At 38.5% G+C, this 27,492-nt stretch overlaps 1 protein-coding gene and 2 long non-coding RNA genes across 3 annotated transcripts in view; 2 read left to right on the top strand and 1 right to left on the bottom strand.

Moving 5' to 3' along the window:
* The window catches only part of LOC141381937 (uncharacterized), a 152,710-nt gene extending 133,903 nt beyond the window's left edge, over positions 1 to 18,807 (top strand). Inside the window, exon 3 of the long non-coding RNA XR_012402847.1 lies at positions 18,293 to 18,807. This is a non-coding gene — a long non-coding RNA (uncharacterized lncRNA). The remainder of the gene's footprint in view (positions 1 to 18,292) is intronic.
* On the top strand, positions 1,140 to 9,650 carry LOC137491441 (uncharacterized). Its single transcript, XM_068220631.2, has 3 exons — positions 1,140 to 1,387; positions 8,721 to 9,030; positions 9,160 to 9,650. Exons 1-3 carry the CDS (start codon positions 1,140 to 1,142, stop codon positions 9,520 to 9,522), a joined length of 921 nt encoding a protein of 306 aa, XP_068076732.1. The 3' UTR covers positions 9,523 to 9,650.
* Positions 18,808 to 19,312: 505 nt separating the features above from the next.
* On the bottom strand, positions 19,313 to 20,808 carry LOC137491063 (uncharacterized). Its single transcript, XR_011011060.2, has 3 exons — positions 20,566 to 20,808; positions 19,855 to 20,030; positions 19,313 to 19,698 (listed from the first exon to the last, which is right to left on the bottom strand). It is a non-coding gene; the product is annotated as an uncharacterized lncRNA (long non-coding RNA).
* Positions 20,809 to 27,492: the final 6,684 nt, after the last annotated feature.

Below are 27,492 nucleotides of genomic sequence, written 5' to 3' on the forward strand. Positions count from 1 at the left end.
AATTAAATATTACCTTTTATGATAATGTTTCTGTGTTTAATGACTTTGGACAGAGTTCTAGCTCCAGAAAGATTACAATTTCTATAAGCCTTATTAGTCAATACACATATTGTGGCCTTAAGAAATTAATGGCAAGAAAAATAAATGCATGAATGGTTACACAACATACTCAAAAAGGATGTTAAAGAGTAGTTTAATTTATCATTACAATAAAATGGAGGGTGGCATGTGTAATTTAATGAAATAATAGATTTTCTTATTATTTATTTTTTATTTTCTTATCTATTTCTTATTCTATATTTCTCTCCTTCGTTGAAGCAGATGTGTAATCTCTGTGTTTAAAACCTCCAGCTTCGCCTCTGTAAAGTGCGTTGCCCTTTTTTTCTCACCGTGACTTTCTATGGTGACTCGTGAATTCGGCGATCTACTGAAAATGCCTTCAGGTGTGTGCCGTGCATGCGCATTAACCCGCGGTTATCTTCAGGAGGTTGATTTAACTAACTCTTGTCACCTGTTTTGGAACCAACATACTCGCGGTAAGCAGGTTTTGGGTAAATCAAGCAGAATTTTAGCAGATGGTAAGTTAACCCAGCTTTCTGGAATACCCCCCTGGTGTGAGTTTGGTGGTCATAGCTCGAAAGCTCTAGGAGGAGATAGATTTTGAGCTTAGTCTCAGAAGAAGAAGAAGAATATATAAAAAAAATAATAAGTTTAAATAGGATTTCAGTAGTCTGGCTTGTTTCTCAAGCCAGCCTAATAAGGTATTTAAAAACAATCACTTAAAATCAAAGGTATTTAGATTATAATCATGATAACATCATGTGAGGGTACTCACTCAAATATGTAAGGTGCATTTACATTACCAGACTAAAGGTTTGATCTATTTTCCTTCACAGACTGCACCTTCTGGGTCATTGTTGCAAGCTCCATCAGCTGTTCCACTTCCGCGCCTTTGGGCTGAAACCTTGCCACCAGAGGACCACAAGTGGATTGCCAGCAGGCTTTTTAAAATGGGGTCCAAAGGAAAGCCAGAGCTTCGAGACAACCTCCAGCTCTGGTATTACCCTCCACAGCCTGCACTTACATACAATCAGGCTCCAGCTCCAGACAGATTTTTCTGTCATTCACTTTTGCTGTGGATGCCATACAAGCTGTGGAGGGTCAAAGTCCTTTGCCCTAATCCTGCATGTGGACAGCATCAGCTGACAGGTGGAGGTCTGCACAAAAGGGCACGGCAGGTTCTGGACATCGACAGGATGTACAACATGGTTACAGAAACCCTCATCTGTACCAAGTGCAAAGCCTCGCATGTGTCCTGGAGTCAGACTGTCTTGCAGCAGCTGGATCTTGGCCATCGCTCAGAGTTTCGGGTCATTCACACGCAGAAGTGAGTAATTGAACACCTTTATTCCTCGTGCAGTTGTTAACCTATCATCACAGATATATGAAAATACTTTACAAATATATATATATATATATATATATATGTGAAGTTTCTCAAACTAATTTCGAGAGGAGCACGTGATAGGATTGACTACAGCTGATCCCTATCACTAATCACTAACTAGCCAATCGGATCACTCTAAATTCAATATAAATATCCAGCCTAAACTTCAATCCTCATCTTTGTTTTGGAAACCGCTCTGCTTCGCTCCGCTTATCAGCAGCCCACAAGCTACAAGCCGCTACAAGCCACCACAAGCTACAAGCCACTACAAGCTACTAGCCACCACATGCTACAAGCCGCTACAAGCTACCACAAGTTACAAGCCACTACAAGCTTCTAGCCACCACATGCTACAAGCCGCTACAAGCTACCACAAGCTACAAGCCACTACAAGCTTCTAGCCACCACATGCTACAAGCCGCTACAAGCCACCACAAGCTACAAGCCACCACAAGCTACAAGCCAGAAGCTACAATCCACTACAAGATAAAATCTACAATCCACAATCTATAGCAATAACATAAACTACTACTAATTCAAAACAACAACAATTCATCAACAACAACATCAAACCTTCCACTTTAAAGTGCCTCCTCAAAGAATGCTGCATGGAATCTGAACCCTCGCCTCCTAGCGGTGCACATGTGGTAACGTACATAGTATGCATGCCTTGAAGGAAAACTTTGCAAAATAACTACAGCCAAACATTTAGACTAAACATTTATTAATCTTTTGAATAACAAGACTAGCGTGAACGATGAATTTAACCAAGACATTTGCCTCACAATCCTCCTGCCTGTCCACAGATCCATAACATTTACAGCTTGTTTGCTGGAATGTGTTCAGCAGAACAGCAGCTCCAGTCATAAACAATGGGGACTTTTGTTCAACAAAATGGCCGCTGGGCTTTTGCACCTTTGGCAGGGCCTGATTGACACTCCTTTTAAGCCAATAGCTATAACCGTCACCATCCAATGAGCTCTAAAAAACTGGAGATAGTCCCGCCCTCTCTCTTGACTCTGTTACAAAGACCTTATGAATAAATTGGCCAGACACGCTTGTGAATTTAGTTAAGTTAAGATTTCAATAAATATTCATGGATTAAAATAAGCCATTACTAACATTTCATTCACAGTTTTACTAAGTGGTGATATCGTTTTGAAGTTTTATTAAGTTCAGAGTTTGATGTTAGCGGTTGATATTTTATATTAAAAAAAAAATAAAAATAAAAAATAAAAAATAATAATAAAAAATAATAATAATAATAATAATAATAAATAAATAAAAATAATAATAAATAAATAAATAATAATAATCAAAATAAATAAATAAATGATTATATTAATAATAATAATTAAATAAATAATAATAATAAATAAATAAATGATTATATTAATAATAATAATTAAATAAATAATAGTAATAATAATAATATAAATAAACAAATAAAGTTACATCTGAAAGCCAGTTAACTAAGAAAAGATTATTACCCAACCAGTGAACATTACCCAGGTATTGAAAAACATCATACACTTCGAGCACAGAAGTCCAATCGTAATACGCCAGTATTACGTGTTGATATACAAAGTGTCATACGTAAACTTATAATGGCAAGTCAGTTAGATGTAAAACGGCAAAGAAAACAAACTTCTTGCTTGGCTGCTATAGAAGGAGGATATTTGACAGATGGATCTTCAATAGATACTTCCAAGACAACCAGACAAGCCACACCACATATCCTCAGCTCTCCATCCATCTGCCATCATGCGGGGGGACGAATGCCCACCTCTACCATCCTTGCACATCGCGACAACCAGCTATCGGACCATGCGTTAACAAAAGGCGCATCCATTTACAGTTGTCCACACCCTTAATAAGATGATTGCATGGATATCAGCTAAAACAATTTATTATGTCTGTCGTACATGCACCATGTTGTAATCTTTATCTGATTCTCTCATTTCTCATTTCAGAAACCATGAAATTTGGCTGCAGAATCTGACCCTCATCCAACCCATTATATTCTATATACATTCCAAATACAACTATACTCTACACAAAGTATACATTTTTACACTAGCCTTTTAGTTCTGAGATATCTAACACTATAACTAACATCTAATCCCACAATCACCTCACCATATCTGAACCAACTTGGCAGGATGAAGAAATACCATCTTTCTTATTAAGCAAGCAAAATAGATCAATTTTGCAAAGGACATCATGCATACAGTTTGATATACCCTCCCTCACACCCAGTCCAAACTCTCTTAGCATTTTTTCACCACAGGAGAATAATACCACCTCAGGGAAGCTCAGCTGATATTCTCTCCTGTCGATTTCCACCAGCATGCATTTCTAGGAGCTTTGTACCAGAATCATATGACAGCCATTCATTTAGCATCGAAGCCGCCACTACTGCAGCATATAAAGGACTACCACAACATCACATCCAGGCACCAGGAAGGTAGTCGTCAGATCCATTTAAGTCATACATCTGCCTCAGCCGGAGTTATCTTAAAGAAGCCCAGAAGACCCTTTCCAGAAGGAGTCATCATGTTAGCCTATAACTCATGTACTGCTGTACTGACCCCCCCCCCCCCCCTCCCGCCCCAACCCTTCCTAACATTGTTCACAGGAGTTTTCTAATCCCTCCCTCCCTTCCAGACTCCTGCTAGAACCAGCCTTTGATAGCTCAACTACCCGAGCTGTGACTACGAGCACGAGTCACGTCACTGCCCCCCGCCTCCGGCCCTAGCTCTTTTGTTTATTTTATATTTGTTTTGACTGTTTATATACGCATATATGAAGAGTGCACATGGCACGTATATATATATGCCTATATGAACAACATAATTATATGCCCACGTGCACCCACGTACGTGGGCATATACATTTATACATAGTGCTGCCACCCCTAAGCTCTGGTCACCGCAGGAGCGGTCCCAGAGCTTAAAACCCCTTTTTCCCTCTAGTAGGAGTCTTCATTGCCCAAATTCCCATTTTCCCGACTCCTGCTAGAACCAGCCTTTGATAGCTCAACTTCCTGAGCTGTGACTACGAGCACGAGTCACGTCACTGCCCCCCGCCTCCAGCCCTAGCTCTTTTGTTTATTTTATATTTGTTTTGACTGTTTATATACGCATATATGAAGAGTGCACATGGCACGTATATATATATGCCTATATGAACAACATAATTATATGCCCACGTGCACCCACGTACGTGGGCATATACATTTTTACATAGTGCTGCCACCCCTAAGCTCTGGTCACCGCAGGAGCAGTCCCAGAGCTTAAAACCCCCTTTTCCCTCTAGTAGGAGTCTTCATTGCCCAAATTCCCCTTTTCCAAACTCCTGCTAGAACCAGCCTTTGATAGCTCAACTTCCCGAGCTGTGACTACGAGCACGAGTCACGTCACTGCCCCCCGCCTCCGGCCCTAGCTCTTTTGTTTATTTTATATTTGTTTTGACTGTTTATATACGCATATATGAAGAGTGCACATGGCACGTATATATATATGCCTATATGAACAACATAATTATATGCCCACGTGCACCCACGTACGTGGGCATATACATTTATACATAGTGCTGCCACCCCTAAGCTCTGGTCACCGCAGGAGCGGTCCCAGAGCTTAAAACCCCTTTTTCCCTCTAGTAGGAGTCTTCATTGCCCAAATTCCCATTTTCCCGACTCCTGCTAGAACCAGCCTTTGATAGCTCAACTTCCTGAGCTGTGACTACGAGCACGAGTCACGTCACTGCCCCCCGCCTCCAGCCCTAGCTCTTTTGTTTATTTTATATTTGTTTTGACTGTTTATATACGCATATATGAAGAGTGCACATGGCACGTATATATATATGCCTATATGAACAACATAATTATATGCCCACGTGCACCCACGTACGTGGGCATATACATTTTTACATAGTGCTGCCACCCCTAAGCTCTGGTCACCGCAGGAGCAGTCCCAGAGCTTAAAACCCCCTTTTCCCTCTAGTAGGAGTCTTCATTGCCCAAATTCCCCTTTTCCAAACTCCTGCTAGAACCAGCCTTTGATAGCTCAACTTCCCGAGCTGTGACTACGAGCACGAGTCACGTCACTGCCCCCCGCCTCCGGCCCTAGCTCTTTTGTTTATTTTATATTTGTTTTGACTGTTTATATACGCATATATGAAGAGTGCACATGGCACGTATATATATATGCCTATATGAACAACATAATTATATGCCCACGTGCACCCACGTACGTGGGCATATACATTTATACATAGTGCTGCCACCCCTAAGCTCTGGTCACCGCAGGAGCGGTCCCAGAGCTTAAAACCCCTTTTTCCCTCTAGTAGGAGTCTTCATTGCCCAAATTCCCATTTTCCCGACTCCTGCTAGAACCAGCCTTTGATAGCTCAACTTCCTGAGCTGTGACTACGAGCACGAGTCACGTCACTGCCCCCCGCCTCCAGCCCTAGCTCTTTTGTTTATTTTATATTTGTTTTGACTGTTTATATACGCATATATGAAGAGTGCACATGGCACGTATATATATATGCCTATATGAACAACATAATTATATGCCCACGTGCACCCACGTACGTGGACATGTACATTCATACATAGTGCTGCCACCCTTAAGCTCTGGCCACCGCAGGAGCGGTCCCAGAGCTTAAAACCCCTTTTTCCCTCTAGTAGGAGTCTTCATTGTCCAAATTCCCCTTTTCCCGACTCCTGCTAGAACCAGCCTTTGATAGCTCAACTTCCCGAGCTGTGACTACGAGCACGAGTCACGTCACTGCCCCCTCTCCTCGAGCCCTAGATCTTTTATTTATTTTACATTGCTTTGCCTGTTCATATAAGCACATATGAGGAATGTACACGGCATGTGTGCATATACATTAATATGTGCCTATATGAATAATATATATATTGATATGCCTGCATGCACTCATGTACGCAGACATATATTTTATTTCATAGTGCTGTCACCCCTAAGTTCTGGCAACCGCAGGGACTGTTCCAGAGCTTAAACATCTATTTTTCCAACCAGTAGGAGTCTTCATTGCCCAAATTCCCCTTTTCCGACTTCTGCTGGAACCAGCCTTTGATAGCTCAACTTCCCGAGCTGTGACTACTAAGTGTTCTTATATGTGTGCATGTGTATATATATGTGCGTACGTGTGTATGTGCGTGTATTTGTATGTATGTATGTGTGTGTGTGTGTGTGCGTGCGTGCGTGTGTGTGTGTGCGTGCGTGTGTGTGCATGCGTGCGTGTGTGTGTGTGCGTGCGTGTGTGTGCATGCGTGCATGTGTACGTGTGCATGCGCATGGCACGAGTGCATATGTGTGCAAGGTTATATGCCTATATATGTTATGTATCTATGCCCGCATGTACCTGTGCATGCGGACATATACATTATTTCATAATGCTGTCACCCCTAAGCTCTAGCTACAGCAAAGGCAGCCCTAGAGCTTAAACCCCCATTTTTCATAGTCGGAGCCTTCACTGCCCAAAAATTCTTTTTCCGACTCCTGCTGGAACCTGCTTTGATAGCTCAACTTTCGAGCTGTGACTACGAGCATGAGTCATGTCACTGCCCACCCTCCAGCATAGCACTTTACCTATGTTGTTCATTTATATTATCTCCATCGGAGATAGTTTCCTCTTTTCACGTCTGGGCTCTTACAGAGCCCACATCTCCTCTACCTTTTCATTTCTTTCTTTCTTTCTCCTCAAACCACTATATCCAGCAGCCGGATATAGCAATTTCTAGCTTTTGGGGGGGCGTTCTTCGAATACGCGGCTGCTGTCCCAACACAATAGCATTTATGGGAAGCTATCGAGAACTACCTGATCTCATATCCCTCCAAATGCTTATTGACCAGGCGGGAGCCTTGGGCTCATCTATCACCGAGCTCAGGGTTCTCTCCCGGGACAGCATGCCAAACTAGCTTAAATAGTCAAGCATTATCTAAGTGTGAACTCTTGAAGTGAAGTTTCTCAAACTAATTTCGAGAGGAGCACGTGATAGGATTGACTACAGCTGATCCCTATCACTAATCACTAACTAGCCAATCGGATCACTCTAAATTCAATATAAATATCCAGCCTAAACTTCAATCCTCATCTTCGTTTTGGAAACCCCCCCCATCCATCCCTTCTCCCTCCTCCTCAGTTTGGGCGACACGGTGGCTTGGTGGCTAGCACCGTTGCCCCACAGCAAGGAGGTCATTGGTTCAACACTAGCTGAGCCAACCGATACTCTCTGTGCGGAGTTTGCATGTTCTCCCCGTGTTCGCGTGGGTTTTCCCCGGGTACTCCGGTTTCCTCCCACACTCAAAAACTATGCAACAAAAGTTAAAGTCACAAGCACTTACTACAAACTAGCACAACTAGTGATCTATTTTGGGAAGCTATCGAGAACTACCTGATCTCATATCCCTCCAAATGCTTATTGACCAGGCGGGAGCCTTGGGCTCATCTATCACCGAGCTCAGGGTTCTCTCCCGGGACAGCATGCCAAACTAGCTTAAATAGTCAAGCATTATCTAAGTGTGAACTCTTGAAGTGAAGTTTCTCAAACTAATTTCGAGAGGAGCACGTGATAGGATTGACTACAGCTGATCCCTATCACTAATCACTAACTAGCCAATCGGATCACTCTAAATTCAATATAAATATCCAGCCTAAACTTCAATCCTCATCTTCGTTTTGGAAACCCCCCCCATCCATCCCTTCTCCCTCCTCCTCAGTTTGGGCGACACGGTGGCTTGGTGGCTAGCACCGTTGCCCCACAGCAAGGAGGTCATTGGTTCAACACTAGCTGAGCCAACCGATACTCTCTGTGCGGAGTTTGCATGTTCTCCCCGTGTTCGCGTGGGTTTTCCCCGGGTACTCCGGTTTCCTCCCACACTCAAAAACTATGCAACAAAAGTTAAAGTCACAAGCACTTACTACAAACTAGCACAACTAGTGATCTATTTTGGGAAGCTATCGAGAACTACCTGATCTCATATCCCTCCAAATGCTTATTGACCAGGCGGGAGCCTTGGGCTCATCTATCACCGAGCTCAGGGTTCTCTCCCGGGACAGCATGCCAAACTAGCTTAAATAGTCAAGCATTATCTAAGTGTGAACTCTTGAAATATATATATATATATATATATATATATATATATATATATATATATATATATATATATAYAYATATATATATATATATATATGTTTATATTAATATTCTTCTGTTCCTAAGGTACGCCTGTGATATAAGAGTCATTCGCCTACTGCGTGACCGTGGACTAGGCAACAGCCCCACAAGGGTCATCAAACAACTGAAGGAAAACCACAGTGAAGAGTGGCTCCAGCGTCTGGCCCGCTACACCACTCAGTGTGTGGATTTCCTCAGTGGACCTGGGGTGTTGCCGATCACCTTCCAGGAGCCCCCAGCACCTACAGTTGTGCCAAGCTGCAAGTGGCTCCTCACTGTCTACAGCCAGGACATCTTAACATGGTTGAATGAAATCCATGCCAGGATAGCATCGACCCATGGGTCCATCTTGAAGATGGATTCAACTAAAAAGGTTAGTTGTTATATAGTTAGATATTCATCAATTTATAATTTCTTTATTATATTCCAGCATTGGTAAAAACCCTTTGTGTAGTCTACTTGATCTGACGATACACCATGGTTCTTCTCTTGTCTAATCTAGATCACAAAAAAGCTGGCTGGGACAGCAAGAGGAACAGGACTCTGGCTCACCTCTGTTGGCAATGAGTTTGGTCAGGTGCTGATAAGTGTGCTCACTGCCCAGGAAGGAGCAGGACTGGACAGGATGGTGGATGGGCTGGTCAGAAGATACCAGGAGTCTGGTGTGGATCCACCTGCTGTTTTGTATGTGGACTGTGGGTGCTGCACTGATGTGGGTGAGACCAAACTCAAAGCCAGGTTCAGAGGATGGCCGGAGTTGACTGTGAAATTGGACATCTGGCACTTTATGAGCAGGATTGCTGTGGGATGTACAACTGATGCTCATCAACTGTATCCCATCTTCATGTCACGGATCTCTGCGTGAATTTTTGAATGGGATGCGGCTGATGTTTCTTTGCTACGCCAAGCAAAGCGAGCACTGTTGATGTCCCAAGGTTGGCCTGCGTTGACAGATGCTGATGTCGACAAGCATCTCACCAGGGAGGAGCTGGCTCTCCATTGCCGGAGGAGGACCCGTGGGGAGGAGACTACCATCCTTCTACTTGAACAGCTTCTTACTGAGCTCATGAGCAACAAGGGCAATGACTCGCTGGGCGTTCCTTATTTAGACAAGGAAAGGATGTCCCTTTCAAGATGGTCTCTGATCCTGCAAGACTACCGCAGGATTAGGCAACTCATACTGGGCAACAGCTTGGTAATGGGAGGTACATCCATGCAGCTGGTTGAGGTAAACCAGAATACCCTGATTCAGTGGTTTAATAACAGACAGAAGAAGCAGGAGCTGTCTGTGCTGCTTCAGGGTATTCAGTTGCCTCAACCCCTCCCAGAAGCCCAGGAACCTCTCCTAGTTGCTAAAAGTCTTCACACAGCTCACACCGTCCACATCTGGAGCCATTGCCAAAAGACAGTACCGGAGAACTGTTCAAGTGAACACTTGTAAAAAGTGTGGGCAGTTCAAAACAAATGCCACAGGCCATAGCCAACTCAGGGGCAGGGTGTACTGCCCACAGACTGAAACCTTAACTAAAGAAGAGTGGCTAGAGGAAATGAAAAGGACCATTCCAAAATAACGTGTTAGTTTTTTTGTGTATGTATTGGTGGAATAGTTCTTCAGTTTATTCAATTTTACTTGCTGTTAGTTTATATTTTTATTTCACATTTTCTTTAAATGGTGTATTTATTTTGTTGACATTTAATTTAACTTATATATTATTTATGTGTGTGTGTATAGTGTTAACAGTTTATAAACATAATAATTCAATTTATTCTATTTCACTTGTTTTTTTGCATTTTACTTTTTAATTATTTATTTTGTTAACATTTTATTTAACTTATTTATTATTTATATATGTGTGTGTATTTATATAGTTTATAACCATAATAGTTCTACAGTTTATTCTATTTCACTTGTTGTTGGTTTCTATTTTATTGCGCATTTTATTTAAATAGTGTATTTATTTTGTCAACATTTTATTTAACTTATTATTTATATATATATATATATGTGTGTGTGTATGTGTGTACAGAGTGTATAAAGTTTACAACCATAATAGTTCTTCAATTTATACTATTTCACTTGTTGGTTTCTATTTTATTTCACATTTTATAAAAAAAATAATTTATTTTGTTAACATTTTATTTAACTGTTTATTATTTATGTGTATGTCTATAGTTTATACAGTTTATCACCAAAATAGTTCTTCAAATACCTTGTTTGATTTTGTTTTATTGCACTTTTTATTTAGTTTATTTATTTTGTTGACATTTTATTTAACTTATTTATTATTTATATGTGTGTGTATGTATAAAGTGTATACAGGTTACAACCATAAAAGTTCAATTTATTCTATTTAACTTATTGTTGGTTTCTAAATTTATTTAACATTTTATTTAATTTGTTAATTTTGTATTTATTCTGTTAATATTTAACATTTATTTTTTTAGATTTTTTATTCCATGTTCACTACTGTTTTGTTGACCATTGTTAAATAAATATTGCATTTATAAATGACTGGTCCTTGACTTTTAAGTCCACTTTGTGTCGGTTTCTGTTTGTATTTAACATTTTATTAACATTGTTTATTTATATTGGTAATACTGTATTATTAATAACTAATTTATTATTTTTACATTTCCACTCTATATTCATTATTGTTCTGTTGACAATTGTTAGATAAATAATGCATATATAAATAACTGACAACTTGACTTTTAATTCCATATACACTATGCACACTATATACAAATATATACACACACACACACACACACATATATATATTAGTGCTGTCAATCGATTAAAAAAAATTTACTAATTAATCTCACCTTTTTTTAAAAATTAATCGCGATTAATCACATTTAAAATACTGAAATTTGTAATTTTGGCTATTTAAATGTAAAATTAATGTAAACGCAAGACAAAAAATATTTAAATTCAAAATATAATTATTTTATAGAATTTTTGTTTAACTTGTAACACAGATTTCTTCATGTAAACAACATACCCACAATAAACCATCAAGATCCTGGCTTGACAGCCATATTTATTACAGAAATTAAAACACAGGCATGTTAATGACATTTAAATTTCAAAACAATCAATGCCAATAAAGAAAACATTGATTTCCATGTTGGATTCTAAGTGGACTGCAAAAAAATGCCAAAATACAGGAATTGCAGATTTGGAAAATGAAAAATTATAATAATAAACTATAGAATACAAACTGTTGCACTCATTGTAAAGTTTTATTGCTGTGAGTTGAGAACATTAATTATAGAGTAGAAACAATTTTGCTTAATCCTCCTTTACATTCATCCAGTTGCTAGGACTAGGAGTATCCCGCAAGTGCACAGAGACTCCCAAATGCCCGCAAATAAATGATAATTTCTTGCAAACCGGTCGTGAAATACATTGCACACCCCTCTCGCCCCTACTCAGATATGTCGCTCACTCCACCCCGACACCCCTCAACCGGCCTGACACAGACACACACAGACAGACACACACAACTCGCTGCAGACGTTTTGGCCCCAACGGCCTTCCATACTGGAGCGACTCCCCTCAGATTCAACACGCATGATCAAGTTCATAAAATTTGCTAAGCGTCCTAAACTAAGCGTCCTAAAGTATTACTGTATTTCACAAGGATTCTAACACCACAACGCAAAGCATACGCTTTCGTTGCCTTTAATGAGGAAACACGCTAAACTTGGAGGGATCATGCTGAAAGAGTAATGCCCTGTCTTTGACAGCTCTCGACCTCACCAGACGTTCTGAGTACATTTACATAAGACACCAATACTCCGATTTCAATATGATTAAGATAATACTCTTATTACAGTTTTTTACAATTGCTATGACACATTTTTCAATACATTTAACAAGTTTCCTAAACTCTTAACACGGTTAGCACAACATCCGTCTTCGTGGGCTATACAATTAACACATTTCTTTTTGCTTTGACACAAAATGCATCCAGTTAACACAAATTTAAAATGCTTGAACTTCTTTTACACACAAACTCAACCAAAACCAAAACAATGTAATTTTACAGTCCAATTTACCAATGCTTTCACACAGTATGTCAGAACAGATAACATCATGTTCTAAACCAGGGGTCGGCAACCCAAAATGTTGAAAGAGCCATATTGGACCAAAAAAAACAAAAACAAATATGTCTGGAGCCGCAAAAAATTAAAAGCCTTATATAAGCCTTATAATGATTGCAACACATGCTGTATGTATTTATATTAGCTATATTATCCTACTATAAAAATGACTTCGCTGGCTACAAATACATACTGAGCCTTCATGATTAAATGTTCATTTCCCTGCAGTGCATCCTGTAGAGAATGATTTTATTATTTTGTTTTTCATTATAATTGCGATGCTTTTTCTGATTGTATTTCTTGCAGTGATGTCCTTTTGCAAATTACAGTTTTTTACAATGGCTATGACACTTTTTTCAATACATTTAACAAGTTTCCTAAACTCTTAACACGGTTAGCACAACATCCGTCTTCGTGGGCTATACAATTACAGTTTTTTTCAATACATTTAACAAGTCTGCTAAACTCTTAACGCAGCAACACACCTAAAACACACAATTGACAAAACAGTTAATTTCATGCTCAAAATCACACATTATAAACTAAACCTCTAAACTACTTTTCAAAATACAATAATAAACGAACACACTACACCATGTCTAACAAAACCCTGCAATCATGTTCCAAAATGAAATTATTGTTCAAAACACAAACCCATGTTCTCTTCCAACATAAACATTCAGTCAATCATAACACACTGACAATAAAAACACTATCATCAGCTGACATTACAGAAACTGCATTAGTTTGTGTCAGCTCTGCCCTTATATTTGAAGTCTCGTTACAGTTTTGTTTCGTTGGGTTAAGTAAATGCATGCATTTTCTTTTGTTTACGGCAAAAATTCTATACAAAACAAAGAAAAAAAATTGCTTCATAAAATTTACAGTTTATGTAAAAAAATACAGACACAGAATTTCTACAGAACAGACTTTTTTTGCAGAAGGACATCACTGCAAACAGCAAAAGCACCACAATTATAATAAAATAACAAAGTAATCTTCTATTCTGCCCGGTCTTTTGCCACATGTTCTCATCCACATTATACTTGATATCTTCTGTGGCCCAGCACAGTAACTGTGGCCCTTTGGCCTATTATGTTTTTCCTACGGCGACATCCCCAGCCTTGTCAACATTGAAAATTTCATGTGGTACTTGATTGGCCTCTAACTTCATGACTCTCTGAAAGTAATTAGACACAGTGTATGCAAATGCTGTACTGTATATGTACTGTATGTACTAATGAACTCCAGGTTTAAAGAGTAGTTTACTGCAAAACACACTGTGTATAGTACAGTAATGACTGTATTGCATAATCTTACATGGACGTATTGGTGACAGAGTTCTTTAATGCGCTCACTGTTCCTTTCAAAAACCTCAAGAGTCCTCTGTTAGAACATATGATCATGTGATTGGAACAGATAACATCATGGTCTAAACAGAACCTATATAGGCTAAAGCCAAAGTGAACAGCTGTTCATATTGTCAATTGAAACACAAATATATTCCCTGTATATATGTATGTATGTGTGTATGTGTGTGTGTGTGTGTGTGTGTGTGTATGACAGCTCCCATCTCCCATATGAACATGATTCCCATCTAGAAAGCACACTCATGTGTTGAGATTTTTCAAATCACGTGATCATACTGTATGTTCTAAAAAAGGACTTATGAACTTACCAAGATAAGGTTATGCAATACAGTCATTACTTTATGCACAGTGTGTTTTGCAGTAAACTACTCTATAAGCCTGGCATTCATTAGTACATACATTAGCTATAGTACAGTAAACCATTTACACTGTGTCTATTTAATTTTAGAGAGTCATGAAGTTGGAGGTCAATTACAGTTTTTTACAATTGCTATGACACTTTTATCAAAACATTTAACAAGTTTCCTAAACTCTTAACACAGTTAGCACAACATCCGTCTTCGTGGGCTATACAATTAACACATTTCTTGTTGTTTTGACACAAAATGCATCCAGTTAACACAAATTTAAAATGCTTTAACTTCTTTTACACACAAGCACAACCAAGAACTAAACAATGTAATTTTACAGTCAAATTTACAAATGCTTTCACACAGTATGTCAGAACAGATAACACCATGTTCTAAACAGAAATTATATAGGATAAAGTCAAAGTGTATTATTTATAAATAAATAAATATATATATATATATATATATATATATATATATATATATATATATATATATATATATATATATATATCTTTATTTATTTACTGTATATAACCGCAATATGCTATTTCTCATTGGCAACTGAAAAAAAAAAAATATATATATATATGTATATATGTATGTGTATATATATATATATATATATATATATATATATATATATATATATATATATATATATATATATATATATATATATATAAAACCGCAATATCAGTCTCTCATATATATATATGACAGCTGATCCCCATCTAGAAAGCACACTCATGTCTTGTTTTGGTTTTTCCAATCACATGATCATATGTTCTAATAGAGTCCTCTTGAGGTCTTTGAAAGGAACATTAAAGAACTCTGTCACCAATACGTCCATGTAAGATTATGCATTACAGTCATTACTGTACTATACACAGTGTGTTTTGCAGTAAACTACTCTTTAAACCTGGAGTTCATTAGAACATACAGTACATATACAGTACAGCATTTGCATACACTGTGTCTAATTACTTTCAGAGATTCATGAAGTTAGAGGCCAATCAAGTAACACATGAAATTTTCAATGTTGACAAGGCTGGGGATGTCGCCGTAGGAAAAACATAATAGGCCAAAGGGCCACAGTTACCGTGCCGGGCCACAGAAGATATCAAGTATAATGTGGATGAGAACATGTGGCAAAAGACCGGGCAGAATAGAAGATTACTTTGTTATTTTATTATAATTGTGGTGCTTTTTCTGTTTGCAGTGATGTCCTTCTGCAAAAAAAGTCTGTACTGCAGAAATTCTGTGTCTGTATTTTTTTTACATAAACTTTTTTTTTTCACTTTATATAGAATTTTTGCAGTAAAAGAAAGAAAATGCATGCATTTACTTAACCCAACGAAACAAAACTGTAACGAGAGTTCAAATATAAGGGCAGAGCTGACACATAAACTAATGGAGTTTCTGTAACGTCAGCTGATGATAGTGTTTTTATTGTCAGTGTGTTATGATTGACTGAATGTTTATGTTGGAAGAGAACATGGGTTTGTGTTTTGAACAATAATTTCATTTTGAAACATGATTGCAGGGTTTTGTTAGACATGGTGTAGTGTGTTCGTTTATTATTGTATTTTGAAAAGTAGTTTAGAGGTTTAGTTTATAATGTGTGATTTTGAGCTTAAAATTAACTGTTTTGCCAATTGTGTATTTTAGGTGTGTTGCTGCGTTAAGAGTTTAGCAAACTTGTTAAATGTATTGAAAAAAGTGTCATAGCCATTGTAAAAAACTGTAATAAAACTTATGCAGTCTGCACCCTCAAAATCAAAAAGTACAAAGACTGCCACCTGGTGGAGCAAAGAGAAAACTTATTGACAATAACTTTTTAGATCGCTTTAGTACAAATTGTGTATGATAATAGAAATGCAGAATATGTGACTTTTAAAAAAAATAAATATTACATTAATGTAGTCATATGTTTTGACAGTTAATATGCCAGTGATTATGCTTCACAAAAGTTGTAGATGCCTTTACCACTATCAAAATGCTTTTGTAAACATCCAGTTATTCCATACAGCGATTAAAAAATGGCTATAAAGAAAGTCTTTGCTAAATGTAGAACTAAATACATTGATATGCATTGAAATACATGATGAATACTCTTGACACATGAAAGTGTAAAGCCTGCAGCTCACAACAAATGTGAAAAGTTATTGCATGTTATATTTAACAAATCGTTTACTGCAAATTTTTTTTTGTAATTTTGCTCACATGGATAATTGAATATTACTCAGATGATGTCATCACGCTGCTGTGCCGTCAGCCAATCGTTGCATTGCTGATCATGATTTCGAGGATCGATAGATCTGTCCTTCACAACACATGCAGCGATCTCAGATCAGTTTATCCAGACATTCTAATCTGATTTACGAACATGTTTGAAGAACCAAATTAGCGAGAGATCAGTTATCAAGATTAAAAGATCCAGCATCTACCAAATCATCTTAGATCATTTAAGCTAGGTACAAAGAACGGACCCCAGCACTTATGCTTTTCACTCATCACAGCCTACGTGCTGCTGCTGATGTGACAATAAAAGTGATTTGATTTGGATTTGGCGACAGACACTAGAGGCCATGGTCTTTAGCCTACTTGTTAGAGCAACTGCTGTGCGGAAGGTCGCCAGTTTGATCTCAGCTTGGAGCAGGTTGGTTGGTGAAGGGCCAGCAGGGTTACACAGGCCTCGGTAAGCTCACTATTCAAATTCCTTTAACGTCATTGGATGAAAAATACAGACCAGTTTTTCTCCTTCTATTTATTGCCAAAACCCTACAAAGGGCTGTTTTCAACAAAATTTTCAAATGTTTAACTCACATCAAACTGCCTGAAGGATATCGGCTTGGAAAAAACATCACCAACTGTTTACTCATTTGCTTATTACATCAACTTCCCTGGAACTCCACACATTGAACAAAATTTTTCAATCCAGCTGTGATCATCTACAATTACCCCATGTAGTTCGGTAAAAAATGATTCTGGATGATCAGTTTTCCTTCAAAAAGGATATTGCTAACACAGCTCCATCATGGTGATCTGCACTTTTAACATCAGAAAAATGTGACTCTTCTTAACAGATCATGCAGCACAACTTTTAGTGCAAACTCTTGTTATTTCAAGGCTGCACTCCAACAGTGCTCTTCTAGCTGGATTCCCATCCTGCACCCTTAATCCTCTACAGATGCTCCAGAACGCTGCAGCTCATTTGGTCTTCAATGAGAGCCCATGTAACTCATCTCTTTATCTCTGCATTGGTTACTGTTCAAGGCTCAAATCAAGTTAAAATCACTGACTCTGCCACCTCTTACCTCCACCTACTGCTGAAGGTCAACATCCCCTCCAGAAGCCTGCAATCTGTGAGTGAGCACAAGCTATAAATCACTTTCCAAAACCTTTTCATTGACTGTTTCATGCTGGAGGAATGTCTTCCCATTCCCAACTAAATGTAAATGTAATATTCTCAAATGTAAGTTTCTCAGTCTCAAAAATAGATAAAAAAACTCTATAACATTAATCCATGCACAGCTCTATTCATTTGCAAAAACAATTCATAAATTAAAAGACAATTTGTGAATTAAAAAAAATTGGGTTTGTGAATTTAAGAATTGTGTGCTACTTCACAAAAATTCCAGAGACCTAAGGAGATCACTAAATTTGTCCCTCTGGGGCAGTGGCTTTCTTTGAATACTACATGTGTTTGTAGCAACCAAGTTAATCAATGGTTTTAAACCATTATAGCAGGGGGGTATTCCAGAAAGCTGGGTTAACTTACCATCTGCTAAAACCTACCCAGATAGCAAAATACACTCGGGCCAGTTCCGGCTAGATTGTCGCCTGCCGAAGACTTACCCCTCGGCCCAACTCCGGCTGCCGGACTCGGGCCGGATGCCTGTGGACTCACTGCCCGATTCCGGCCCGAATCAAGCGGGCCAGATGCGGCGGCCGTAAGCGAGCCGACGCTGCGCATCCGCGCCGGAATCGGCGCGAGGGTAATGTGCGCTGCGGCCCGGAGCTGGCGCGACTCCGTATTTATACACCTTATAAAACCTTTTGGTATTACATTGGTACTTGATATATGGTATTACAACCATTTGAATTTATACAACAGCAAACACAGGCTATAATGTAAACACAAAGTGTAAGCACTGTGTTTAACCTTTGAATAAAGTGCAAACTGCATACATATTCTGTAACGAAAATAATCAGACAAATGACAAAATAAATAAATGTTAAACGTTTATTAATTGCAAGAAAAAAATAGTACTAAAATTTTATAAATAATTTTGTAGTGCACAAGAATATCAATATAAAAACAACAATAAAACAACACAATAAAGACACACAGAAAGATTTAAACAAAAATCTAAAAATTACACACAAACACAGATGTTTTTAAAACAACCCTGTTTTCCCAATAGACTTGAATTAAAATTTGTACAAACAGCTAAATTTTATATAAACCTAAATATAGAAACCAATTTAAGATATAGCAAGAAACATCTTAAAAATACCAATGACAATCCGTAAAATATCCAAGTCAAACTTGTAAAAAGTACTGCAGAATTCTGAAGAAACATCTTGAAACATTTTTTAATAAAACATTAAAATAATAATAAACAAACAAACAAATATATATATATATATATATATATATATATATATATATATATATATATATATATATATATATATATAAATAATTGCAGAAGTATAAAGTCAAACTTATTTTTAAATAAACTTGAACAAAATCAATTGCACAAACAGCAAGACATGAGTGAGATGATTATACATTTCATATATATACACGCCTTGTGCAATTTTATATTTATAATTTTATTTGTATTACGTTTATTAAAAATGTATCAAGATGTTTCTTCAGAATTTGGCGCACACACATACATACATACATACATACCTACCTACATACCATACATATATACACACACACATATATATACATATACATATATATATATAAATGCAAATGAAAGAAACAAATTGTTCAAGTATCAGGGAACATCCTAATACACTTAAAAAGTTGTTTAAAAAATAAAACAAAATAGTGATGTAGACATTTGACACATTAGCTTTCTCTTCTTTCTTCCTCCATCCCTGTCAGGGGCAAGTTGTAGCTACCTTGTAATGCATTTTTCCACTTCTTTATCAGTGGCGTGGTATGGACATTTGTCCTCACTCCATCTGTGATTAAAAGATAAACAGATAATTAGTAGTGAACAAGTACTAATGTAAAAAAAAAGAAAAAATTAGGAAAAAAGTAGGCTACCTACGAAGCAAAAAAAACAATAATAAAAAAAAACTTAAAACACTTTGAAATTAGCAAGAGCTTGAACTTACCAGTTTCTTCATTTGTTCGGGCTGCTCCTTTAGTTGATTTTCCAAATCAAATTGGCCAAAGGAAGGTCAAATGTGTTTACATCTGGAATTTCATCACGTCTGTTTTGGTTTTGTGAGAATCAGGCCCAGCTGCTGCTTTATGACGTTGCATGATTTTAAAACTTCAGTCAGTCGTGCTAAAAAAGAAAAATAACAGATTAGTATAAATCAACCTGTAGCTTATTCTCATACAACTTCTGTAAATACAACAGTGGGTTAGACACTGCTGATATTCTCTAGTTGATCTTTACTTTCTAGCTGCATTAAACCTTAACAAATTTAGTGATGTCTTCAATTCTTACAAAGACATCACGAGATGCAATAAGTTCTGTCTTGATCTCAAACTGCACTAGAACAAAGACTGTAAATGTTCATAGGTGTACTGCAGGAGTGTCCAAACTTTTTGGGCCGAGGGCCAGATGCAAAAAAACAAACGTTGTCGCGGGCCAAATTTTACATACATCACACAGACACACACACACACACACACACATACATATATATATAAGTAATTTTTCTTCATCACGGTATAGATGCGTCTATACTGTCCCTTGATCAGATACATTTACAAAACAAAACATCACTTTAGTATAGTGCCAGGGCAAAACTCACAGGTTGTAATAGATCAATGACAATGTTGACAGTATGTGTTTAAAATAATTGCAAACAAACCTGTTCTGTCTTTAGATGTATGACAGGCGATCATCGTCCTCATCTGTCTGCCAGTCAGAAATCACAGTTGCGTGTGGATGTTTTAGTCGAGCTTCCTCATATGCATCTATAATAAAACATCACATTGTTGTTAACCTCCCGTAAAGAAAAGTTCAAATCCTGAAATACTATCAAAGTTAATTAATGCATATAATACCTATAGTGTAAATAATCAGTACACTGAAGGTTGCACAAGATTTATTCAGAGATTCATGCAGAGTGACAGCCTTATGAATCTGAGACATAGATTTGTACGATGGCCAAGCACATGCATTATTCTGTACCCATGAAGATTAACCTACCATTGTGAAAAATGTTTGATGATGATGATAGCCAATAACAATAAACCATTTCAGCTGTTTGTGAAGCAATTAGTAATGTAATGTCTGAAAAGCTCAATCTATGTTGAAAATGTATCAGCAGTTTACAGCTTATGGACTTTTAGCACACAACTATAACATGCCTATTCACGTTCAAAAGAGTGTGCCATTGACTTCTTTGGTCGTGATGTACTGCAAAATGATCTCACTAACCTTTGTTAAACAAGAACAATGAGACTTAACCAACAAATATTGTTACCCATTCATTTAAATCAGAATTTATCACTGTCAATAACATAAAAAACAAAAAAAAACATCAAAATCTGCTTTAAGACGTTCAGTTTTACATTAACTGACCATTACAGCTTGAACAAAAGATATAATTGATTCACATAGGCTAACACATATGAATTAAAGTGCACACTAATATATTTCTCTTGGATAATTTAAATAGAATAGTAAACAGTCGAGTTTCCATCACTTTTCGTGACTAACTGCATAAACAGGATAAACAATAATATTTTATTAATCCAAAACGATTAGTTTTTATTTACACATAATCACAGAATTAATACTGTTGGATAAGTAAACGCCTGTACAATGATTTTTTTCAACATCCACGGTACTTTATAATGTTAAATCAGGAAAAAACACGTTTTGCCTTGTTAGTTAATGGATTCGTCTACAGAAACTTTCTTTAACGCAAAGTTAGCATACACACAAATTCGTTTCATGTTTCTTTAAAATAATTAAAATAGTTTTCAGTTACTACACACGTTACAATCTAACATTGTGTAAAAGGAAAATGAACTTTCAGGCGTGTTTGTAACTGTTAGCGTTAGCATACATTAGCTCCAGTCGTGTTTCTTAAAGCAAGTTACATTTCGTATCAAACTGTTTTAAATTACTAAACGCTGTTACAACCAAACACCGTGGAAATGTTTTAGGCTTTAAATTTGCTAATTATACATTACACAAGCAGTAAAAAGCTTACCTTTCTGACCGGAATCCACATGAAATATTTAAAAAACCAAACTTTTTCTTCTTGTGATCTTCGTGCCATGGTGGTTGACAACCAGCTTTTTGGAGCATTACCGCCACCGTCTGGATTGGAGTGTGGATCATGAGTTTAGTCACGCATGTGTTTATTATGAAACCAACTTCTGCTTTAAAACAAAAACAGTCAGCACAGGAGCGTGCTATCTCAAAAATAAGCGAATTTTACATAGTTTCTCTCTAGATGACATGTATAATCTATTTATAAATAATATTGTTTTGTTTGCGTCTAAACATTGCGACCATCCACACTAAATATTCTTTTTTTTTTTTTTTTTGCTATCGTACCATGAATATTTTCTCAAATTATCATTAAACGTGGAGCTAACAGATTACTAGATAAAATAAGAACTTAATCGGTTGCCATCAGCCTTAATCGGTTGCCATATGGTTGACCGGAATCGGGCCAGTGCTTTACAGCCGCATCACAACCGCATGTGCGCGAGCGAGCTGCGGGCCGCACTCGGCCCGGATAACACTCGCCGATGCCGAGTCGGAGCCGGAGGCGCCGGAGGGCAGCCGAGCTCGGGCCGATTACTGCCTGCTATCTGGGTAAACTCTCGGTTGATTTACCCAAAACCTGCTTACCGCGAGTATGTTGGTTCCAAAACAGGTGACAAGAGTTAGTTAAATCAACCTCCTGAAGATAACCGCGGGTTAATGCGCGTGCACGGCACACACCTGAAGGCATTTTCAGTAGATCGCCGAATTCACGAGTCACCATAGAAAATCACGGTGAGAAAAAAAGGGCAACGCACTTTACAGAGGCGAAGCTGGAGGTTTTAAACACAGAGATTACACTTCTGCTTCAACGAAGGAAAGAAATATAGAATAAGAAATAGATAAGAAAATAAAAAATAAATAATAGGAAAATGTAGGCCTATTAGTTTATTAAATTACACATGCCACCCTCCATTTTATTGTAATGATAAATATAACTACTCTTTAACATCCTTTTTGAGTATGTTGTGTAACCATTCATGCATTTATTTTTCTTGCCATTAATTTCTTAAGGCCACAATATGTGTATTGACTAATAAGGCTTATAGAAATTGTAATCTTTCTGGAGCTAGAACTCTGTCCAAAGTCATTAAACACAGAAACATTATCATAAAAGGTAATATTTAATTACTGGAGCTCTTTATTTAACACTCTAGAATATTCTTTCTGACATGCAGCTTATAGAAATAGGCCTAACTGCTGTGTACTATAATAAAGGCTTTTCAGTGGTTGAGTTTTTGACTTAAACCACACACTCTGTCACTGTTGTAAGTGATTGTTGTCAGGTAGCTTTAGGTTCTTTTTATTTTGCATGCAGACGAAGTTCCTTCTGCCTCAACTAACAAGCAGTGTAAGAATTTTCTGCACTTTTCCATATTTTAATTTTACTCTTGGATCACAAAATCTTTTGTCTACATATTTAAATTCTAAAGTAGCTGTATAAGGTCCATCTTTAAAGATAAAGTCACATGAGCATCAACTTAAGGTGAGAAATGTATATGAAAAATATGTTACACGTTGAAAGGTGTGTGTATAAAGGAGTGTACAAAATCATTCATTTTATTTCAGGAAATGAAGAAATGAACAGACCAAACTATTTGATTAAACATAGTTTTTCGACTAATTATATTTTTTTAGCACTCTTCCATCTGTTTTGTCTGCTTGGGTCACTGAGATTTCCTCTGGGTCAGGCTGCAGGTACGTGTCATCGTATAAGGCAGAAAAGGGTATCTTTTGTCCTCCAGCAAGTAACAATGTAGTGCCCAGTAATGATTCTATTTTATAATACAAATATAATAAAAATAAACATTGTGTTAAGCAACATTTGCTTTATAGTTTTTTTTTTTTTACTATATTTGTGTTATACACTTGAATCATTACTTCCTGAAAATCAGCCATTTAGCCTCAACATAGTGATGAGGTGGAGTGTATGATAAGCTGGTAAGTGGAAGCAGTAATGAGTTTAATAGTTGAAACACCAAAAGATTAAGGATAGAAAATTAAGTTGTACCTGCACACTTATACTTTGGACAAATTTTATATCATCAGTTTCCTTTAGTGACTGATGGAGCTTTAAAATCGGCTGCAATTAATGCACTCAATAGCATTTAGAATCCCTGAAAAAAATATTATATTAAAAAATGTAGGTGTGTGTGCGTGAATGTATATATAAGATTAACGTCCTACATCTTAAATTAAAGATATATTTTCCTACAAAAGACAAAGCTGCCACTTATAATATTATACAGAAAAATGTGAGGGTGCAGAAGGAGAGAAAAAACACAAGATCTGTATGTGAGATTCGAACTTGCTCCGTTGTGCGCTCCATTGTACTTCATCAACGCACTGTCCACTACGCTATTCCCGTGCTCTGAATCATCTGTGTAATGATACACAGTGATTTATGACCAAGGAACTGTACAAAAGTGTAAAAAACAGTTCAGTGCCAGGCATACTGTACAGGTGGTCATACTGCCACATTGTACAGTTGCCTAAAATGCCCTGACGCGAATATAAAGAGCTGCACTGAATGTTTTTTATGGTAAGCGCAGACCCGCGGTTTGTCACATTTGATTTCAAAAAGGTTTGTTAAATACATTAACATTATGACTTTGGTTATGAAAAAAACTATGCACTTATAACCATCTCAACAACGAAAAAACTTGTATCTGTGTGTCCACATCCATAAATATTCTCATCAAAAGAGCACGCAATGCTCAGTAAACTCTCTGAAACAGACAAACTCTGAAACATAGCAACTTACTCTCTGAACATAACCTGCTCCGGAGCAGGTTATGTTCAGAGAGTAAGTTGCTATGGCTACTTAACATACCCAGAAGTTACCTCCGATTTTGGAACCAAAGTTGAGGTTATCCACCTACTTACTCTCAAACTTACCCGGGTATGTCACATAACCTGCTTTCTGGAACAGCCCCCAGATGAATCCTTCTTTATGTGTCTGAAATGTATGATGTCTGGTACTAAACAAACGCTAGAGATATTTGCAATACATTGGTGTAAATGAAAATCTAGTATCAGAAACAGTATTTGTCTTGTAACATTTGATGTAAGATAGTAACAAACTTACAAGATATTTTACCACATGAAATTATTAAGCAGTCTGTTAATGACTTACCCTGAGCATAATGGTACAAGGCATGGTCCCGCCCTCTATGGCAACTGCTCATTTGAAGACAGCGCCATTGGGATGGACCAAACCAGATCAAAAACCTACTGCCACAGTAAAACTTTGCTTTTTGCATTAGCTTGCTCATGCTCACAGCTGCTCTGCCTCCTCTCGCCTTGCTTTCGGACACTGCACCGCCATTTAATCAGGTCGCAAAGAACATTCCATGCAACCTCTTAAAGTTTAGAAACCGCCGAAACCACAAAACAACTTTTGCAAACCGATTCTCAGCAGCGTCTGTCACCCCGGTAACCCAGGACAACTTCTACTCACAAGCGAGTGAATCCTAAGGACGTCACTGAAGCTGAGTCACCAATCAATCAGGAATGCCGTGTTTCGTTGAGGCCAGTCGATGAAGGAAACTCAAACAAATGTTGTCTTTTGCTGATCTGGTGCAAATTGATCTTAAGCAGTTAAAGATAAGCCAAATCTCTGCTTTTGTGGTTTCTCAGATCTTGTAATAATAGCAAAAATAAATTTGGGATGGTTGTCAACTCATTTTGCACTGGGGTGGGGGGGGGGGTTTGGGGGGGGGGGGGGGGGGGGTGATTTGGTTCAGAAGCCGCTTGTCTGAAAGAGTATTGAACGGGCCAAAGAATGCAATGAATTGGCAGCGTAAGCTTCATTGCCAATTATCCCAGCATATAAGCACACCTGGAGCGAGCAAATGCCATCCTTTTAAGCTGAAGAGCCTTTCAAACAGCTAAGGGACAGTCATTATGGCAATGGAGTATAGCACTTCCGTTCCCCTCCTCGGGGAACGAAGGGTTACTTCTGTAACCTCGAACGTTCCCCTTCGGTTGGGGAACTTCAGTGCTATCAAGTGGATTTGATCTTTGAGAAAATCCACGAAATGGGAGAACTATGGAAAGCGCCATAATGACTGCACCTTACCAACGCCCCTGATGAGGGGATAGTCAAGCAAGCGTGACGCACCCACATCATGGGAGGCGTGGTCCTCCAATGTGTCCCTGACCCTAATTTATCCTACTTCAACAGAAGTCTTACGGATTTAGATATATTTTTTGGGAAGTCGTGAGCATCTAGATAATTCTAGGAAAATACGACAGTACGTTGGGAAGCGTGCAATCCCGATAGGGAGGACGCTGCTGAGGCCATTCGTTACCCAAGGGGGGAAAGATGGCAGAATTTACATATGGACTAGCCCTAAAAAGGGGGAGTACGCATAGCAAAAAAGTGGTTAGCGGAGAGGGAAGAAACGGGTCCACCCAGGGGGGGGGGGTTGGGGGACTTAACCGTGGCGGAATAAGCATATGGGATCGCCTAGTGGGGATCACGCATAGCAGCCACCTATACCCAAAACACAGGCTGACCAGCGGGCAGACCTACAACGTAGTGGGCCAGCAAGTGACTCCTCCGCTGAGTCAGTGCTGGGGGCCACGGAGGAATCTGCAGGGCTCACCTGACGGGGAACTTTACTGACAAATAAAAAGGTGCACGTACCTCCGTGTTAGGGAGATTGACGCAGCAAGCGTGTTTCAACACCCTACCGAATTGTTTTCTCAATCACCAAAGGGTTACCTAATACCCTTGAGGAAACCGGCTCCACTCGCAGATTGTAAAACCTTGTAAATGTGTCGGGTGTCACCCAGCCCGCAGCTCTACAGATGTCTGTTAGAGAGGCACCGCGTGCGCACGCTCGAGAGAATGCGAAGCTCGGAGTTGAGTGCACACGCACTCTCGGGTGACAGGGCTCACCTCGGCTCTGATAAGCGAGAGAATGGCATCCACAAACCAGTGGGAAAACTTTATTCGGTTGGACACTTCCCTGCTGCCGACCGCCATAACAGACGGAGCTGCTCAGATGATCTAAACTCTGGGTGCGGTCCGTATAATACGCAAGACGCAAACTGGACAATAAAGAAAGGGCTGGGTCTGCCTCCTCCGAGGGCAGCAAATCACGAGGAGGGAGAGCTCTGACATCCAGGTCCGGTTGAGCCAGAGGCGCGCAATCAGCAACCTGTTCCTCGTCCTCCCTGACCTTGCACAGTAACTGCGCGAGCAGGCTCACTGGGGGAAACGCGTATTTGCGCATGCCCCGAGGCCAGCTGTAAGCCAGTGCATCCGTGCCGAGAGCACTCGGTCAGGGAAAGAACAACTGGCAATGAGCTATCTCGGGGGAAGCAACAGATTGATCTGGGCTTCCCCGAATCGCGCCCATATGAGCTGGACAGACTCGGGGTGGACTCTCCATTCTCCAGGACGTAAGGCTGCCGTGAGAGCGCATCGGCTGCACGGTTGAGCTTGCCTGAATATGAATGGCGTGCAGCGATTTCAGCTACGGATGACTCCAGAGGAGCAGAC

This window comes from Danio rerio, chromosome 4, assembly GCF_049306965.1.
Source record: "Danio rerio strain Tuebingen ecotype United States chromosome 4, GRCz12tu, whole genome shotgun sequence".
Taxonomy (NCBI): Eukaryota; Metazoa; Chordata; class Actinopteri; order Cypriniformes; family Danionidae; genus Danio; species Danio rerio.

Excerpts from the sequence above, each read along its gene's own strand:
- LOC137491441 (XM_068220631.2), top strand. The coding sequence starts at position 1,140 with ATGCCATACAAGCTGTGGAGGGTCAAAGTCCTTTGCCCTAATCCTGCA. Across the intron at positions 1,388-8,720 it reads CGGGTCATTCACACGCAGAA|AGTCATTCGCCTACTGCGTG; the intron begins GTGAGTAATTGA and ends CTGTGATATAAG. Across the intron at positions 9,031-9,159 it reads AGATGGATTCAACTAAAAAG|ATCACAAAAAAGCTGGCTGG; the intron begins GTTAGTTGTTAT and ends TGTCTAATCTAG.